This window comes from Panthera tigris, chromosome F2 (genome assembly GCF_018350195.1).
Source record: "Panthera tigris isolate Pti1 chromosome F2, P.tigris_Pti1_mat1.1, whole genome shotgun sequence".
NCBI lineage: Eukaryota > Metazoa > Chordata > Mammalia > Carnivora > Felidae > Panthera > Panthera tigris.
The window spans coordinates 23,328,649-23,349,414 of NC_056676.1; the positions used below are offsets into that span (position 1 = coordinate 23,328,649).

Genomic DNA, 20,766 nt, shown 5'->3' on the forward strand with positions numbered 1-20,766 from the left:
TATCTTTGGTACTTTAAAATGTAAGCAATCGATCTTGGTGTTTATAATGTTATAGTTCTTGTTCTCAATTTATAACACTATCAACTAACACTGTTTCTTTCTCATGGATTTAAAAAAATTATTCCATGAAAAGATGGGCCAAAAATTTCAATATATGTAAATTAAACATGTGCCTTCCTTTGAAATTTGCTAATCTATGATAATTTTTATTTTAAAATAAGTTTCCTAGTTTGACTTGTAATCACATAAACCCAGATGAGATGCTGTAGTTGTGCATTCTGATACTAACTTTGCCAGTCCAGAGATTTCTCTTTCCTGAAGGGAAGACAAGCTACTCCAACTATTCATATAATTTAAAAAATAAAGAAAACTACTATAAAACCTTGGAGTAAGTTACACTAAAAGCTACATATGTACATTTTTTCATGCCCACTTGAAACTACGAGGGGGCATCCAAATGAAAATGTAAATTCCCTACCTCCTACCTCCAAAAAAAAAAGAGTTGAATCAAACTGTTTCCTGCAGGGCTGAAACTCCTTGATGTTGCAGGACTACTAAATATTTTACTAATCTCAGCAGGAAACTGGTTAACTGCTTGTTTGTCAGATGTTTTTAATGGTCACCCACTGTGGGACAAAAATGAGGAGGGTATGAAAAAGACCCATGTTTAAAGACCATTGCTCTTTGGATCACTAAGGAAAGATAAAGGCCTGTATGTTCATATGTGATACCTAACAGAATCACTGTATCAAGAAAACGTGTGTGATTAGCACACCTCGAGTTCATGAACTGTGGGGCAGAGATCCCATTCCAGCCACTGCACAGATGCTCTGCATGAGCAATAAAGGCTAAGGAGCCAAAGAGTGACCGTCTCAACACTGGAACTTAGGATAAGGATGTCAAAACACGCTGGACTTTTGCAGTGTCTGCACAGTGGCCTTACAAAAGACCTGTATCTTTATTAACACAAAAAAACAGCATTTTCTTGGCAAAGTGTGAAACAGTATTACTTGATAAATATTGCCCTAATAAATAGTGTCAGTTGGTATTAAACGTTCTTAGCTGCTTTTTTAGATCACTTGATGACATGTAAATCATCTTATTTGGGTCAACTAGGGTCGACAGTAAAAAGCTACATTATGTTAGTTATTTAACTAATGAATTAATTTATATGTAATAGATAAAATGAGTTTCTCCATGAAAATCACTTAGAGCAATGCCTAGATCACGGTTAGCATTAAAATAAATATATTAGATATTCTTCTTACTACAATTATAATACATCCCATAATAATGTACTAAAAGACATGACATGATATATAATCATTAAGAATAATATTATATTAGTATAATGCCTGTCACTGACGTTCTCTAAAATTTTTCCCAATCCTTTTCATAACTAAAATCAACTCCTTTGTAACTAAAATGTAAATATATATTTAACATGCTCAGTCATTTACCTGTGTTTTAGCTGTTTGAATAACCTGTTTTACTCTGCATGCAATATGCTTGTCACATTAACATCTCTAAAGGGATAAGTGAATGAACGAAATCACACTATAAAGACTGAGACTCAACTTGTAATTATCTTTTCTCTCTTTAAGAAACTCTATGCTTGGGATAAGCTTTGAGAGTTACAAGGCTATATTTGGCATACAAAATCTAATAGGGATGTATAGATTTATTTCTAGTGTAAGTCACAGATAAAAATTGCCTAGCAAATTCAACAACAGATGTGTTATCTGTATTGTCAAGGGAGATAAATGCATTCTTACTTTAAGGGATGAGCGTGTACATGACAAAAATCCTAACTGTTTTTTCTTTGGTTTTTAGTTTCCACTTACTATGCCAGTGGAAGTTTAAGGAGGAAGCCAATTACTTAGAAAGTAAATTATACACACACACAGTTGTTTTAGTTTGACACTTCCATCAAAAAAAACCCAAAACAAAACAAAAAAGCACTAGGTGATTTTTAACAATTTCATAGCTACCAGAAAAGAAGCTTCTGTCTCTTGTAGTGCGTACTCATGTTTTGACATACCCACATATAACCATTTACATATTTATAAGAAGAGACACTAAAATCTACAGGGCTTTGAAAGAAAATTTTTTTTTTAAGTTTTTATTTATTTCTAGAGAAGGAGAGAGCATGTGCACACGCACGTGAGTGGGGGAGAGGCAGAGAGAGGGGAGGAGAGAATCCCAAGCAGGCTCCATACTGTCAGTGCAGAGCTGGATGGGGGGCTCGAACTCATGAACCCTGAGGTCATGACCCAAACCAAAATTAAGAATCGGACGTTTAACCGACTGAGGCACCCAGGCACCCCTAAAGAAATAATTTTTTAACAAGAAAAACTTCTCCTAAGGTCAAAGGGCAGTTACAGTTATTTAGGCAATTAGTACACTACCAAAGTTAAACTAACACAATCTTCTCCCAATAGAGCCAACCAACTCTAATTTTCATGTATTAGAATTCTATCATATTGAATAGCACTTCAAACAATGGAATCAAAGACAAGACCTTACAAATCTTCATTATATACCAGTTTACTGTATAATCGCATTTAATTATTTTTTTTATAAAAATATCAGAATGTTTTGCTTTATACTCAGGAATTACAGATTTTAGAAACATACTGTATTTGTTTTTAAAATACAATTACTTTCATGATGCGAAGACCATTATGATGACTTTTACTTCCAGACAAGATGAAATAGATTTACTTTTCCCTATTCTTCCTGCTAAGTATAAGTAAAAGCTCCTGATATTATACATATAACAAACATAAGAGGATTCAGGAAGGGGGGAAAGAAGAAGGAAGATCTAAGCTAAGGATTTCAAGACCCAAGAAACAACAGAGTGGTGAACTCCTAAGTTTTCTCTTTGCCTTATACATCCTAGGCTGGGTGCTAAAGAAGCTGGCAACCTGAAAATGTCAATGGATATACAAAATAATAATAAAAATAATACTAATAATGCCAGAAGAAAATCTGCTTTCTCTGTTCAAAAGGCCAGAAAAGGAATAAATTATCAAGACAGAAAACATTTAGACAATAACTGCCCTATTCCAGCCAAACACCATGGAAAAATTGGCAGACCCATCCTCACTCCCATCAGCAAAGGTCAACTGGGGATCCTAGACTTCTATCCTTGCCAAATGAATGAGTTAACTCAATTCCCCAACTGGGGTGGTGACAGAGAAGTCTGAAGGGGGAGTCAGAGCTTTTATCCCTGCTGGATCCCTAGGCTTTGTCTCTACCTGGTGATAATGAGGCACACTATACCTTCTCACTGGGGTAGTTTCAGAACTGGCATAGTGGAGGGTCAGGACCTTCACCACTATTCAGCTATAGTAAGTCCCCCTTCTCCGACAACAATGTCAACAGAACTCAGTGGAAAAAGTAAACTTCTACCCATAACAAGTAACAAGGTGGAACTCCTATACTCCTAGTTGGTGCAGTGTTAGGGTTACTAAAACAGAAGACAAGTAAGACAGAGAGATTTATCATACCTGAAATGTCCAGGATTCAACAGAAATCATTCATTATACCAAGAACCAGGATCTCAACTTGAATGACAAAAGACAATCATGAGATGCCAACACCAGGATGACACAGGTGTTAGATTCACCTGACAAATGTTTTAAAGGAGCCATTATAAAAATGCTTTACAAGGCAATGACACACACATTTAAAAAATGAAAAAATGTAGTCTCCCCAAAGAAATTGAAGATATAAGAGGAGTGAAATAGACATTTTATAATGAAATAGAACAATAAAATAACCAAAATTAAAAACTCAGTGGAGAGGAGAGAAAAGATTTAGTACACTTATAGATAGAAAAATAGAAATTCCCCAATCTGGACAACAGAGAGAAAATAGACTGAGAAAAAACGAACAGAGCCACAGAAATTTCTGGGACATAACAAAGATCTAATATTTGTGTCATCAGAATCCCGGAAGGAGGAGAGACAGTGATTGGGGCTAAAAATAATTTGAAGAAATAATGGCTAAAAATGTACACAATTTTGGTAAAAGATATAAGCCTATAGCTTCGAGAAGCTGGGCAAATCCTAAACAGAATAAACACAAAGACACAACATAACCAACCTTCTGAAAATTAAAGACAGAGAATAATCTTGGAAGCAGTGAGAGAGAAACAACTCCTGACCTACAGAGGTGAAACAATGGGACAGCAGTGTCTTGGCAGAAACCATGGAGATCATAAGGAACTGGCACAACATTTTTAAAGTGCTGAAAGAACTGTCAACCCAGAATTTTATATTGAGCAAAAATACCCTTAAGGAATGAGGGGAGTCCAAAACTTTCTCAAATGAGTGGAAATTTGAGTATAGGTTGCCAGTAGACCTACTCTAACAGAATGGCTAAAGTAAGTTTTTGAAACAGAAAGGAAATGATAAAAGCAGGGATCTTGGAACTCCATTGGGAAAGGAAGAAAAAACAGAAAGGAATAAAAGTGTTGGTAAATAAAATAGACTTTCCTTCTCCTCTTGAATTTTCTAAACTATGTTTGACATTGGAAACAAAAATTTTAACAGTGTCTGATATGGTTCTTACTCTTTGTGAAGGAAATATTTAAGAAAATTATATTATAAACAAAGCAGCATATGGGGGACTGAGAATGGTACAGCATCAATTCTGTGAGATTCTTACCAAAAATATGCTCAACCTCAACCAATCATGAGAAAATTTTAGAAAAACCCAATTCAAGAACATCCTACAAAATAAGTCATCACATTATTCAAAACTGTTAAGATCATAGGGGGTGCCTAGGTGGCTCAGTTGGTTAAACGACTCTTGATTTCAGCTCAGGTCATAATCTCACGGTTCTTGAGTTCGAGCCCTGGATCGGGGTCTGCATTCTCAGCGCAGAGCCTGTTTCAGATCCTCTGTCTCCTCCTCTTTCTGCCCCTCCCTCATTCACGTTCTGTTTCTCTCTCTCTCAAAAATAAATAATAAGACATTAAAAAAAGGTATTAAGATCACGAAAGACTAAAGAACTGTTACTTGATTGGAAAAGATTTAAGAGACATTGCAACTAAATACCCTGTGGAATACTAGACTGGAGCCTGGACCAGAAAGAGGACACTTGTAGGAAAACCAGAAAATTTGAATAAGATTATATCATCATTAATTTCCCAGTACTGACAATTATACTATGGTTATATCACTGCTAACATTAAGTTCTGTACTATATTTCTACCTAAGTTTAAAATATTTTTATTATTATTATTTTAAATGTTTATTTGTTTTTGAGAGAGACAGAGAGAGAGTGTGAGCAGGGAGAGGCAGAGAGGAGGAGACAGTGAATTGTAAGCAGGCTCTGCATGGTCCCTGCAGAGCCCAATGTGAGGCTCAAATTCACAATCCATGAGATTGTGACCCGAGCTGAAGTCAGACACTTAACCGACTGAGCCACCCAGATGCCCCTAAAATTATTTTTTAAAGGTCACTAATAAAAGAAAACCTTTAGTGCTTCAGAATAAAGGAGATGAGAGGCCCAGCACCCATTAGAGTAGGTATCAGATAAACAAGTTTTTCTATGCATATCAGAGTTTTATATTAAAAGAATCTTTAAACACAAGAGAAGGTAATCAGTGGAGATTTTCTTTGCATTAGAAAAATAAAGTCACTGGGCAATGTGGTAGTTTCTACCTATGATATCAAAAGGAAAAAGGATGCAGGAAAAAAAAGTTTCTGGCAAAAAGCCTGGAAAATTACAGTATCCAAAGCATCATGACAAAGAAGCTAAAGTTTCTTCATTAAGTTAGAGATTTAGAGAGAAAAAAAATTGTTGGCAGATGCCTAATCATGGGAAGCCTAGCAATGGGGACCAAGAAACTTGAACAAAGAAATATCAATAAATGCTACTTGATTTCCAAAAGCTAAGAAGTTGCTGCTTATGTTGCAAATGCAAAGTGGTAGCAAATACTACCTATGACAATTTTTTTTAGCTATTTTTATTTTTACTCTAAGACAATATGACTATCACTATCTGAACTTTCTCCTCTATCATGAATGTCATTACAAAAACTTTCTGCTGAAATCACTTATTTTTTTTTTATTTTTTTTTTCAACGTTTTTTATTTATTTTTGGGACAGAGAGAGACAGAGCATGAACGGGGGAGGGGCAGAAAGAGAGGGAGACACAGAATCGGAAACAGGCTCCAGGCTCCGAGCCATCAGCCCAGAGCCCGACGCGGGGCTCGAACTCACGGACCGCGAGATCGTGACCTGGCTGAAGTCGGACGCCCAACCGACTGCGCCACCCAGGCGCCCCTGAAATCACTTTTAATAGGGAGCAGGAACCAACAAATTCTATCAGGTTCTTTTTAGCAGTTGACAAGAAGTTGATGGAGAACCAGAAGAGACTACTATTGCAGAAGCCAAGAGAATAGAAAGTTTAAGATGAGATACAAGGTTCAGAGTTTGAGTCCAGCCAGGTTAACTGCTTCAGAAAATAAAACCCAACACTATACAGAATAATGTAACAGAATCCAGAGTCTCTATAATGTATCATCGACAATTGTCAGGATTCAATCCAAAATTACTTGACCTGTAATGAACAGGAAAAGGTGACTCATACTTAAGGGAAAAGGCAATCAATAGAGACCAAATCCAATATATCTGATGTTGAAATGAGCAGAAAAGGTGTTTAAAGCCAAGCACCTATTTTTCTTAAGGATGTAAAGGAAAACACAAGCATAATGCATGAATGGACAGGAAATCTCAGCAGAAAAACCAAAACTTTGGAAAGAACCATATGGAAATTCTAGAAATGAAAACACAATATCCAAAGTTTAAAGAAAAATTCACTGGATGAAGGAGATACACAAAAGAGTCAGTAACTTATAGATCAATGAAATAATACAATTTAAAGTTCAGAGAAGGGGTGCCTGGTTGGCTCAGTTGGTTAAATGTCTGACTTTGGCTCAGGTCATGATCTCACAGTATGTGGGTTTGAGCCCCGCGTCAGGCTCTGTGCTGACAGCTCGAAGCCTGAAGCCTGCTTCAGATTCTGTGTCTCCCTCTCTCTGCCCCTCCCCGCTCACACTCTCTCTCAAAAATAAACATTAAAAAATGTTTAAAAAGTAAAATAAAGTTCAGAGAAAACAATTTTTTTTTTATGAATAAAGGCTCAGGAATCTGGGATAATATTTTAAAAAATGCACGTAAATGGAGTCCCAGAAGAAAAGAGAGAAAGGGGGCAAACAATTTACTCAAAGAAAATATGGCCCCATATTTCTCAAATTTGATGAAAGCAATAAATATACAGTGAGTTCAACAATGGCTCTCAGAAGATATGTCCAAGTCCTAACCTCTATACTTTTGAATGTGAACTTATTTGGAAATAGGCTCTTTGCAGATGAAATTGAGTATGTCAAGATCATCCTGGTAGAGAGATAATATTTGCAACACAAAGGACTTATACCCAGAATAGAAAAAGGACTCTCATAACTCCATAATAAGAACAACAACAAAAAAAACCCAATTAGAAACTGGGCAAAGATGTGAACATTTCACAAAGATATATAATTGGCCAATAAGCACATGAAAAGAAGTTCATCATATGGGTCATCAGTGAAATACAAATTAAAATATAAATGAGATACTGCTATAGTCTTAGTAGAATAAGACTGATCATGTCAATACATGAAACCCTCATACATTGCTAGTAGGAATGTTATATGTTACAGTATATTGAAAAAAAAATCTGATGGTTTGTTATAAATTTGTATGAACACTTACCATGGGACCCAACAATTTTACTCCAAGAAATTTTTCCAAGAGAATTAGAAAGATGCCTGCATAAATCTTGTACATGTGGGCACCTGGGTGGCTCAGTCAGTTAAGCAGCCAACTCTTGATTTCGGCTCAGGTCATGATCTCATGGTTCTTGAGTCTGAGCCCCATGTCAGGCTCTTCACTGACAGCGTGAAGGATCCACTGACTGTGTGGGATTCTCTTTCTCCCTCTCTTTCTGCCTCTCTGCATCTCTCTCTCCCAAATAAATAAATGTTAAAAAAAATCTTTTAAGAATCTTGTACAAGAATAATCATAAACAGCTTTATTCATAATAGCACCAAACTGAAAACAACTCAAATGTCCATCAACAGGTAAACTGAGAAACAATTTGTGGCATACATCCATATAGTGGACAAGTAGTTAAAAAAAAAGAAACTACTGATATATGCAACATGGATGAATCTCAAAAACATTACAAGTGAATGATGGGGTGCCTGGGTGGCTCAGTCGGTTAAGCGGCCGACTTCAGATCTCTCGGTCCGTGATTTCGAGCCCCACGTCGGGCTCTGTGCTGACAGCTCAGAGCCTGGAGCCTGTTTCAGATTCTGAGTCTCCCCCTCTCTGACCCTCCCCTGTTCATGCTCTGTCTCTCCCTGTCTCAAAAATAAATAAAACGCTAAAAAAAAAAATTAAAAAAAAAAACATTACAAGTGAATGAAAAAAGCCAGATGCAAAACTGCATGCTGTATGGCTCCATTTTTATAAAATTCCTGAAAAGGCAAAACTACTCTTTAGTTACAAAAGGACAGCTTGGTTATCTGTAGCCATGGGGCGGCGGGGGTGGTAGTGAGGAAAACAGGCTACAAAGAGGCACCAGGAAAACTTTTATAGTAATAGAAATATCCTCATCTTGACTGCGGTGGCAGTCACATGGTTGCACACATTTTTCAAAACTGCATGATAAAATGGGTGTGTTTATACAGCCAATACGGTTTATTCAAACATTTAAAAAGCACAGCTATCTTTGACACAACAGTTGGAGACACTAAGTCATTGCATGTACTTCTAAATAATCATAATTAATCTCACAATTAGTTTCCTAACAACTGTTACCTTAGGATGTTAATATCATTTGAGTTTATCATGTGTTCAGATATGATTATCTGTTCTTCCACCTGTCCCCTGCCCCTCATCCACATCCCAACTCCTCCACATCCGTTTTACGGTAGCTCCATGAGGTCACAAACCCTGACTGTCACTTATACTATATCCTCAGGGCTAAGAAGTATACTTGGCCTGTAGGCGGTGCTCAATATATTGCAGTTGAATTAATGGCTAAATGAACCCTTTACATTGTTAGCATTCATCTGGAATTTCTCCTACAGTATTACCCATTTCCCCTAATCAAACTTACCTACTTCTATGGTTTCAATTACATCTAAATAAAGAGGACCCTCCAATCTGTGTGTCCTATCCTTTCTTGCTGATCCCCAGATGCATTTACAACTGTACTGGACAACTTTATTTCAGGCAACTTAAATTCCACATGTTTAGCCATTAAACATTAATTTCTTCTAAGTTTATTCATCTCATCCACACTAAACATAAAACCTTGCCCAAGTCACATCACGTTCATACTATCCTACTTTATTTCACTCCTGGAAATTCCTGAAAAAATAGTCTACGTATCCTCAAATAGTCCCTACTTACTCTTTAACATACATGCATCTTGCTGCCACCTTGACCCGGCTAGTGAAAGCGTCCTCACAGAAATCAGCACATGATTTAATTCTCTCAGTTGTACCTTAGACAACTGTACCTCAGCCCCACTCCTCTATGCCCACCAGCTCTGCCCTAATTCAGTCTTTGTTATTTCTCTCCTGGATTCACACAAAACCACTTTGGTTGATCTTTTTGCTACCAATCATGTCTCTTTTTTGTCTGGTTCATCCTTCGTATCACTGGTAGACCTGTCTTTCTAAAATACAAAACCAATGTCACTACCCTTTTAAAAGTTAAGTTCCTGGTCTCTGCCTAACAGCAGCAACTCCCAGCAACACACAGCTTTTCAGTCTCCCTGCCAGCCACTTCCACTTTGACTCTAAGCATTTTCTGAAATGCTGTGTCCTTTCATTTCTTCAGTGCTTGGCTTCTGCCTGCTATTCTTATTCACCTGAAAATTCTATGTGCTCTTTAAAAGTTATTTCAAATGTCTCATCTGCTGTTCTTCCCTAATTCCTTCGGTCAGAGCTGTTCGTTCTTATTTGTGATTCTTGACATGGCTAACTACACCTAAAGTGAACACTTATCAGGTGACCCTTAAGCCTCTTACTATGGGGGTAGACATTACATACATTATTTCACGCAGATGCTACAAATCTTTAATTATTTTTATCAAACTGTTGTGTAATGTTCAAACAATGATCCCTGGATTATAGGACTAATTTATGGTAGTGGCCAACCTTTGGCATATTGGTTTTATTTACCTGTCTGTGCTCAACTTGACCATAATTCCTGTGTCCAGTGCTTGACATGTTACCTATCATGTGTAGGTACTTATTAAGTGTTTGCCCAGAATGAATAAGCAGATGTCCCATTTCCTGTTCTTCAGCTAAATCAATTCCAGTATTCAATGGGCTGACAAACTCTGTAGCCAGATTTAACTTCATATCCATCTAGTTCTTTCACATACTGAGATTACTGAAAACTAATGCATTAGCTACTATTTTTCTCTTAATAAGGTTTATTCAAGCTGTCACTGTATCATCTTCAAACTGCGGTCTTTGTTTCCTCAAATGTTCCAATTTAGGACTTGATTCTGGGCTTTTCTTAAACTTAAAAAAATGACAGTAATACAGACAAAAACATGTTGAAAGTTTTTCAAATATCCCTTATCTCTGACAAGTAAGTCTGCCTTTTGATGTGACCCTGTTAAGATGGCAGAACTTTCCAGAACCTAAACTCTGTCAGGGTTTAAAATTAACTAATAATTCCACATGGGGAAATGAGTAAACTACATTGCTAATAGAATGCTTTTACTTGTGTAGTCCCTCAAATGTGTATTTACATAATAAAATTTTATGTCAGAATAAAATTCAAACTTCCTTCCAGCTCAAAAGAGTTAGAACTCTTAAATAACTCAGACTCAGTTATGTATCTAATAGAGGGCATAAATGGATTAATAAAATCAATAACTAAACCACTATCTAGAAGACCATGGACCTCCACCACAAACTTAGTCCTACTTACAGGGATCAATCTTCAAACACTATACAACAGTTTGATTTAAAATAATACAAAGATCTGGGTGCCTTGGTGGCTCAGTTGGTTAAGCATCTGATTCTTGATCTTAGCTCAGGGTTGTAAGTTCAAGCTCTGCACTGGGCTCCACGCTGGTCGTAAAGCCTACTTAAATCAGTAAATGTCAGTTTCATTTCCTTATTTACCCATATATTTCCAAAATGAAGCATGCGCCTGCTATCTTAGTTGTTTTTTTTTTTTTTCAGTGTGCAGAAAATCTTTTACGTGCAATAATTCCACATATTGCTCTCTTTTTCAAGATTTATCCTGGGTGAGAAGAGAACAATACATATGAAATTTTAACCACAGTCACTAATGAAAAAAATCTTAGACACAGCTGATTGCTGGAGAGAGAAAAATAGATCATTTCAACATGACTCAGAATGAGCACGGGTATATTGCTATTTGCCCAACATGAAGAGACTCGATGGGTAGAACAGTTAATCTCATGTCCCTAAGTAAAAATCCTATTATTGCCGACTTTTTCTAGCAAAAGGAAATTTAATTCACCTTTAGATGAAAAATAATTTCTTCAAAGATTTGATTTTCAAATGATTCCAAGTAGAATTCTCATGCTGAGCTGAAGTTTGATACAAACAGAGAAAGCTACGTATTTCTACTTGGGGAAGACACATTAATGACAGCCTTTGTTTTTTTCTGTACCACATCAAAGTCACTGTGGTAGGAAAGGCTCTTTCCATGTTTGTATAGTACTTTTTCTTTGAAATACCTTATATGTCTTACTATGTACGTGCTGGTACATCAAGGCTCCCAGATGAATGTCTTTGTCCTTTTGAGTTCCATGGTTGTACTCTGTAGTGACTTAGGGTGAAGTGAGTCCAGAATAAATGCATGTAGTAATAAGGGACTATTTTACTCAAGGCTTGCCTGATTCTTACCTATATTATTGTTACTGATCTTGGTTTATATGCATCAGGATTTCTTTCTTTCAACCAGAAGTTTTTTTCTATAGAGTTAGAAATTTTAGCAAAATGAGTTGATAGATAATTCCATTGGTTTTTACAGAAGTACAGTTTTGTAATATGTAGTCTGCATACTTTTGGGAGTTTGGCAAAATATGTCAAGGTATAATGATACCAGAGACAATAAGTCAGTCTGCACAAACTTGGGTTGCCCATTTGAAGAACAAACCTGAATTTTAGGGCCACTATAGAAACACCAAGCCTTTGGGAGAGTTCAAATACTAAACCAAGTCTCCAATGTCTTTGGAAAGTAGTAAAGGCCAAATCCAAAAGGGATTTTTAAAGAATGACTGCAGGGGTGCCTGGGTGGCTCAGTCGGTTGAGCGTCTGACTCTTGATTTCAGTTCAGATCATGATCCCTAGGTGCTGGGATCAAGCCCTGCATAGGGCTCTGTGCTAAGCAGCAGAGCGTGCTTAGGATTCTCTCTCTCTCTCTCTCTCTCTCTCTCTCTCTCTCTCCCTCTGCCCCAAGTGTGTTCTCTAAAACTAACTAAATAACTAAATAACTAAATAAATAAAATTTTTAAAAAAGCAACTGCAAATCAGACCAGAATCTGTTGACCCCATGCCAAACTCACAAATGTATTTTACTCATTGCACTCTGAGTAACTTCTCCCCATTTTATACAGCCATTTCTGTAGTGGCATAGATAAAAATTTGGGCTGAGAAATAATGTAGTAAGTTATGTTTCAAGGATAAATTTAAAATTGGGGAAAAACATATTTCTAAGTGGGGGGGTATATGTATATGCATGATTTCTTTCTCCATATTCTACGAAAAAAACCTACAAAGTTTAATTTATATTGCTCTTTGAAAAAAATAGATCCCTCATTCTTAAAAAAAAAAAAAAGCTGCAAATAGCCTCTTTGATGATAAATACTTGGATTATAAAAAATGAGGTACAGGGAAGAATGAAAAAGGAAAGACAAAAGGCTGATTCTCAGATTGGTCAGCTACCTTCCATACTAATTCTTAATGGAATCTGCATTACGGCCATATTCTTAAAATGTTATATGCCATAGGGGCGCCTGGGTGGCTTAGTCAGTTGAACGTCCGTCTTTGGCTCAGGTCATGATATCATGGCTTGTGGGTTCAAGCCCCACGTCAGGCTCTGTACCGACAGCTCAGAGCCTGGAACCTGCTTCGGATTCTGTGTCTCCCTCTCTCTCTGCCCCCTCCCCTGCTTGCATTGACTCTCTCTCTCAAAATAAATAAATGGTAAAAAAATGTTTTTAATGTTATATGCCATATATGTTAAAATAAATATTTAAAGGAAGCCTGTAACTGTAAAATAAGGCTGCTATAATCATATTAAACTTCATAAAAGGAGATAAAACCAGTTGAAATGTATTAAGTTTGAATTGTATTTGAAAGAAAGATTTTAAGTAGGTATTTTAAAGCTTTCTACTGACATTTTCATCTTGCTAGAAACAGTACTAACGTCTAAAACTCAAAATAATAAAAAAAAAACCCTCTATAAAACCCTCCTTGATTTTGTAAAAATAATTATGGTTTAACTAAGACGATAACTATTTCTTTGTTTATATTCTTAATGTGAAAAAAGCAAACCTGGCTTATAGTTTATCCAGAAGGTTTCAAAATCAACACTATTCAATGGATGATGATCACAAAAAGGGGACAGAGAATAGCAAACTGAAATTAAATTCATCTAGAAAGGATAACTTGCTAAAAGAATTCATTTTCATTTCCAATCAAATCACTTTTCTAATGACTCATTTAAATAGAGCATGATACTATGATTTATGAGAAATATACATTTGGTCTTCACCCCTTTTTCCTGATACTAGCTCCCCATACCCTTGGTATTTCCTAAGTATTGAAAGCGATAGAGTCGTTTGCTAAGGATGGGAGCTGATCGCCAATGGAGCCAAACAATGATTAGAGGGTTAGAGCTTTCAGTCCCATCCCCCTGACCTTGGGGGATGGGAGAGGGGCTGGAGGTTGAATCAATCGCCAATGGTCAATGATTTAACCAATCGTGGTTTCATAATGAAGCCCCCGTAAAAGTCCAAAAGGACAGGATTCTGAGAGCTTCTGGGTTGGTGAGCACATGGAGGTGCTGGGAAGGTGGTGCGCCAGGAGAAGGCGTGGAAGCTCTGTGCCCTTCCCTCTGGCTGCTCTGACTTATATCCTTTCACAATAAACGGGTGATCTAGGAAGTAAAATTCTCGGAGTCCTGGGAGTTGCTCTAGCAAATTACTGAACCTGAGGAGGAGGTTGTGGGAACCTCTGATTGATGGCTGGTCAGTCAAAAGTACAGGCAGCAACCTGGGCTTGCTACTGGCATCTAATAGTTGGTGGGGAGGGCTGAGGGTGTCTTGCAGGACTGAACCCTTGACCTGGGGCATCTGATGCTGTCTCCATGGAAACAGTACCGGAATTGAGTTGAATTCGGACACCTTGCTGGTGTCCTGAGAATTACTTGGTGCTGTGTGGGAACCACCCTACCCATACACATACACTGGAATTAGTACAAGAACCAAAAGACAAAGAAACAGTTTATATCTAATTATACAAATCTAGATTTCTAATAAAATTAGTATGGCCAAGCATATTAATGTTATAACTTAGAATAACGTAAATTATAACACAACAAAACAAAATCTACTTCAGTTCAAATGCACAGCATTTCAAGAATGTCTCCGCCATAATAACTGTCTTTAAAAAGCTGAATAGTTACAGGGCACCAGGGTGGCTCAGTTGGTTAAGCGTTTGACTTCAGTGCAGGTCTCCCAGTTCATGAGTTCAAGCCCCGCATCGGGATCTGTGCTGACAGCTCAGAGCCTGGAACCTGCTTCAGATTCTGTCTCTCCCTCTCTCTCTGCCCCTCCACTACTCACGCTCTGTCTCCATCTCTCTCTCTCTCAAAAATAAATAAACATTAAAAATTTAAAGAGCTAAATAGTTTTGGGGTGCCAGGATCAGTCAGTTTAGCATCTGACTCTTTTGGCTCAAGTCATGAGCTCACAGTTCGTGAGTTTGGGCCCCACGTAGGGCTCTGAGCTGGCAGCGCACAGCCTGCTTGGGATTCCCTCTCTCTCTCTCTCTCTCTCTCTCTCTCTGCCCCTCCCCGCTCACATCGTCTCTGTCTCTCTCAAAAATAAAAACTTAAAAAAACTTTTCTTTCTAGAAAATAATAAGACAATCAATAAGAACATTCATATTTTAAAAGAGGATAGTTAAAATGCACTCAATAAAACTTCAAAGAAACACTCATTTATGACAGGGATCCAAACGCTTGCATCTAAAATATGATAAAACTTAAGGTGAGCCCAAACAGTGATAAAAGTACCAAGAATGTGCAGGTGTTCAGTCACATTCTGCTCTGTGAAGTCAGCTTTATTAATAATAACTTTAATTGCATAATAATTTTAATTATTTTGTAGATTTAAGCAAAAAATGTGAGCTTAATACCTACATTCTAGTAAGCAAATAGGCTTTCTGTAATTTATAAATTTCAATTAAAGATTGAGTAATGAAAAAAATTTAAAGCTAAAACAACTTAGTTTTCAGTACACTAATATATTTTTACTTTGTAATACAATATAGCTGTCACATACAAAGGCTCTGATAGGCTTAAATCAAATTTCAAATGGTCAAGGAAGGCCAAAGAAGGGTTTATACAATATTCAATAAGCAGTAATATCTATTCAATGTACAATAACAAAATAAAAAAGTACTAACCTAGAAACACAGAAAAAGAATTTATTGTTTTAAATTCCAGAAAGAAAAATAACAGAATAGCATGAAATCCATAACAAGCTGACCCTATAATTTCTAAACTACAGTCCAGTTGAAACATTTAAGAAAGAGAAACAGTCTACATGTTTTTCTACCATGTAAAGATACCTGATAAAGTTAGTAACCTACAAACTCTCAACTATGAAGAACGTTTTACTGTGACATCATGAAGATATGCCATGTGCCTGAGAAGACACTAAGCCATTTCCCACAAAGATTCTGTTCACTGCTCAGATGCAGGCTGTGATCTCTCCGTGACACAGGATTTTACATCAATACCAAGCTCATTTGACCAAAGAAGCACAGTAATGTTTTCAAACCATCTGTTTATGTTCATTAGTATGTAAAAATCACAGTACACAAATTTGGAAATGTTTAACTTGTCATAAATAAGAGTATATCATCTTAGCATAAGCTTTATAAAGAGGTCTGAGCAGTCAGCCCAATAATGAGGGAAACAGACTCTCCATTTTGACTAAAGTAATTATAAAATTATAATTGTTATCATTACCAAGAATTAACAAATAAATACAAATAAAAAAATTTAAGTAGTTTTTCTGGCAGCAAAATTGTATCTACCATAATAACATCTCCAAGCAAAAAAATCAATTCAGAGCTTGAATGTATTTTGTGCTTTGTTTCTATAAAAATGCAGTGTTATTCTCAGACATTTCTAAATGACTAGGTCTGTAAATAAGCAGTGAATTTCTTTTCATCACAGTTTATTTCTAGTTCATTGTGTGCAGATTATAGATAGAACTAAGAATTATTAGCTTTTCTCCAGTACTTTAACTATATGAATCAAGGTCTTTTTATTTTAAACAGTGATTTATTGTCATTCTTAAGGTAAACAACAAAAACAAATTCTAAAATTTTTTAACTTTAAATCAAGTGTTTAAAATTTCAGACGACAGAGCCAATAAGTGATAACAGCTTCTTCAATTCATATTAATAGTCTGATTAAAAACACTAACGATTACCTGGCAATAGATTTGAAAGAATCGGGTTTCTGTGAAGGCAAACAAACAAACAAACAAACAAACAACAACAAAAAAAAAACCATGCAAAATACCTGCCAAAACACATGATCTTCTTTCTGATTTCATATCTAAACTGGTAAAATTTTTATAAATACATGATCATTCTACACAATACAGATCTTCTAGAGCATTTCTAAAGGAAATTACAGTTTTTGGTCTTAGGGAATAAGACTAAGATGGAAAAGGGGATGAGAACAGTGAGATCTGAGGGTGCAGTACACTCTTTCTACGCACAAGCACACGGCTGTTCATCCAGTCAAGTCAGCAGTTACAGTTCAGTACATGATTTTCAGGCAACTAAGAAATCAGAACATAGGCATTTCCTCTTCCTAGAGTTAACAATTCTTTTAAAAGCTCTATCCACAAAGGACTGCTGGGTTTTTTTCCTAAGGGAACAAAGAATAGGGGAAAAAATTCCCATTCCCAAATTCATATACACAAGTTCAGTGAGCTGTGAGCTAGAGTTAGACTAACCAGTAAAACAGAATTATTAGTACCGAGGCAAGTCCTACCCTACACGGTTCAAAACGTGATCCACTAAAACAAATACATGTTTTTATGCTTCAAACAACTAGAAAGCATGTCCTTATTGTTCTAATACCATGTTTAACTGACTCCTAAGATAACAGAGTTCTAGGATGTTGTACCTTAACGGTATACCTGAATCATTACTAGCAATAGAATGCCGACTTCAAAACTGCTATGGAAATAAAATCATCATTAGAAAATCTCAGCCTTATTGTAAATGAGGGAGAACTTAGTGCTAAATACTAACACCAAATGTATGAAAGGCAGAATTTTTGTTTGTGGAAGACAGAGTGAGAAGATAGATGCACCCAATCAAGACCAACTGGAAGACAGAACAGAGAATTAAAAATGGTCAAAAAAAACATAATAGGAAGAAGAAGAAAAACAGAGGAGAGCCAGGAAGCAAAAGATGAATGGATAGAATGAAAAAAAAAAAAAAAAATGAGGCACGTGCATATGGCTCTCTTTTTTCTGACCTCTGTGTTCCTGATACTTTACAATGTAAGTGGCATATAGATCACACTAGCAGGCAAGAATGAGCTTTCTGATGGATAGAGATGAAGGATTTGGGGCTAATGAATTTTTTTTCTTGTTTTTGTTTTTTCTTGTAATTCATACCTGAAAGCCTTGAATCCTTGCTAAATATTCCAGTTGTTTTGAAGGTTGTACTGGAGAACAAGGGGGAGTAGGAGAACTTCCTTTTAAACCTATGGCTTCAGCTGTAGGAGACGTTCCATTCATTAGGAGTTCCCTGGCAATGGTAGCTGAACTATTCGATGTGGGAGATATACTGAAGAAAGAGCTTGAGGGTTGGTTCATATCTTTGGGTGACAAATAGCCTAGAGTAGTGCCAGAGATTACTTTGTGGCGGCTGGCTTCCATCTCTTGATAAACATCAGGAGACAAATGAAGAATTCCTTTTGGAGCTATAAATAAAATGAAGGAACAGTGTTACTACACTTAAAATAATTAAAATAAAAATAAAATAGTTAACTTAATGCTTTTACTTGGTTTAGTAACCAAGTAGTAAGAAACACTGTCAATCAAGCATCTTCCTCGCACCTGCAGAGGCAGAGGCAGAGGCAGCCTCAGTTTAGAGATGAATAATGTATAGTTCAATATTCCTAAAATCAGAAGTTTAAAAAGATTAGGAATGTGCTCGGTCTTCAACGTGCAATTTAATTTTTTATGATCTCATAGAGACATGAACCTCTAACATACACAGCAACTGAGAGACAGTAGGTAAAATGAGGGCTGGGATCAGTCCAAATCATCAGAGGTACAAACTCATAGACCTGATGGCCTCCAGGTGCGGTTCCTCTTCACAAGGGTGTCCCACAGACAACTCTCACTCATGAACATTTCAAAGAGTGACAGAGTGTCTTCTTCCCAACACTGGCACACTGTCCTATCTTGCAAATCTCATTATGATACCACCATCTATCTGCTCGGTTGTCCAACTTAGACTCCTGGCTTTGCCTCACCCAGTAACAAGTAGTCACCATATTCAGTCTAGAATCTGTCCCTTCATCAAGTGCATTAGTTCATGCCAGAGGGTGGACAGGTTCTGATATCAAAAGGAGTGAGCCTGGGGCTATGTTATCAGTTGGTGGGGTTGTAAACATATAAATAGAAGCACTTTCCTCTGACCACCATTTATCTCAGAGATGTTTCAAACTGCATTTCACACTGCTTGTTCTAATGTCTTTGGATCAGATATTAGCAAATCACAAATCATGCTATCTTATAAAATTACTGAGAAATCACCACTTCTGGAGAATGTGTTCTGACAGATAAAACCTAATTACCATGCTCTTGCCTGCCTCTCTCTCCTCTCTCTCTCTCTCTCTCTCCAACCATTAACCTTCTGATTCAAGCCTTCAATGTTTCTCACCTGAACTACTGTAACAATCACTAAAAGGTTTCACTGACACTAGTGTTTATTTCCCCAAATGTCTATAACATAGTCCCAAATAGAAGTGTTCTATGATAAATAAATCTGGGAAATACTGTAAATTATATCACACACACACATACCTACCTTTTGGAGGATTAAAAATGCATATTAGCATAGTAAAGACTGAGAAGTCCAAAAGAATAAAAATCTATTCAACTTGGTTTTACCCAGGACTTCCCAAATTTATTTTATATCTAAGTTTTTTTTAATTTAGATTTTAATTCCAGTATAGTTAACATACAGTGTTATATTAATTTCAAGAGTCCAATATAGTGGTTCAAAAATTCCAAATCCCAGTTTTTTACATAACATTGATAACAACTAACACTTTGAAAAATGCTAAGGCTAGTGATTTTCTTACGTAAACATCTTTTCTGGCTTCCCATCACTATGCTATAAAATTCAAATTCCTTGCGATGCCATATCAAGCCCTTAATTATCTGGCTCCTCCTTACATTTCTATCCTCATCTAAATGCTTCATAAAGATCTCATGCTCCAGTCATGCAGATATATTCACACTTCTTCCAACACTCCATGCTATTTGATCCCATCACATCTTTATTTCTACTGTTCAGTTATACACGTGCGTGTACACACACATAGTTAAGCTTCTATTGCTAGGTTCTAGGTGCTGTGCTAACCAATACTGTCCTGACCTCCAGTGAGGCTCGTTCTGTTGGGAGAGGAAAATGAAAAGGGCTAATATGTGGCAGGTGGCTCAGAAGAAACGAATCTAGAGAGCAGTGGGATGAGAAAGGTTAAGCACTGGGAGCTCAGGAAAGGCTTCTCGAACATGCCTGAACATGCTGAAATCTGACAGCAGATTTCAAGGGATAAGGAGAATAAAGCTGAGGAGGAAGAAAACTAAAGGCAGACAGACAAAGGCAGGGACCGGCAGAATGCGTGTGCCAGGAAACCTCAGGCATTTCCTTACCACTAGGGCATGAAGAGGGAGGTGGGAACTGCAAAAGGTAAAAAGTGGAGGTAGGGAGGGCCAAACTCCAAGGACTTTATCCTGATAACATCAAAACAAAGAAGTTATTTTATAAAATAATTTATAGCTCAAATTCGTATATCAGTCCAATTTTATGGATTGATTTTATGCTTTTGTGTTAGTTTTATAATCAGGAAAAAAATTTCAAATAAAATTTTTTAAAGAAAATATGCATCAAGGCACTTGGGTGGCTCAGTCAGTAAAGCATCTGACTCTTGATTTCAGCTCAGGTCATGATCTCACGGTCTGTGAATTTGAGCCCCATGTCAGGCTCTGTGCTGACTGCATGGAGCCTACTTGGGATTCTCTCTCCCTCTCTCTCTGCTCCTTCTTCACTTGTGCGGAGATGTGCTCTCTCTCTCTCTCTCTCTCTCTCAAAATAAATAAATAAACTTAAAAAATATATGCACTGGAAAAAATACAGATAAATCTCA

General features: G+C 36.8%; 1 protein-coding gene across 9 annotated transcripts in view; it reads right to left on the bottom strand.

Moving 5' to 3' along the window:
• Nucleotides 1–20,766, bottom strand: part of STAU2 (staufen double-stranded RNA binding protein 2) — a 309,135-nt gene that overhangs the window by 106,376 nt on the left and 181,993 nt on the right. For all 9 annotated transcript variants that reach the window (XM_007080358.3, XM_042973269.1, XM_042973267.1 and 6 more), the window contains one exon: nt 17,999–18,306. In XM_007080358.3, the coding sequence (XP_007080420.1) occupies nt 17,999–18,306 (308 nt within the window). The remainder of the gene's footprint in view (nt 1–17,998; nt 18,307–20,766) is intronic.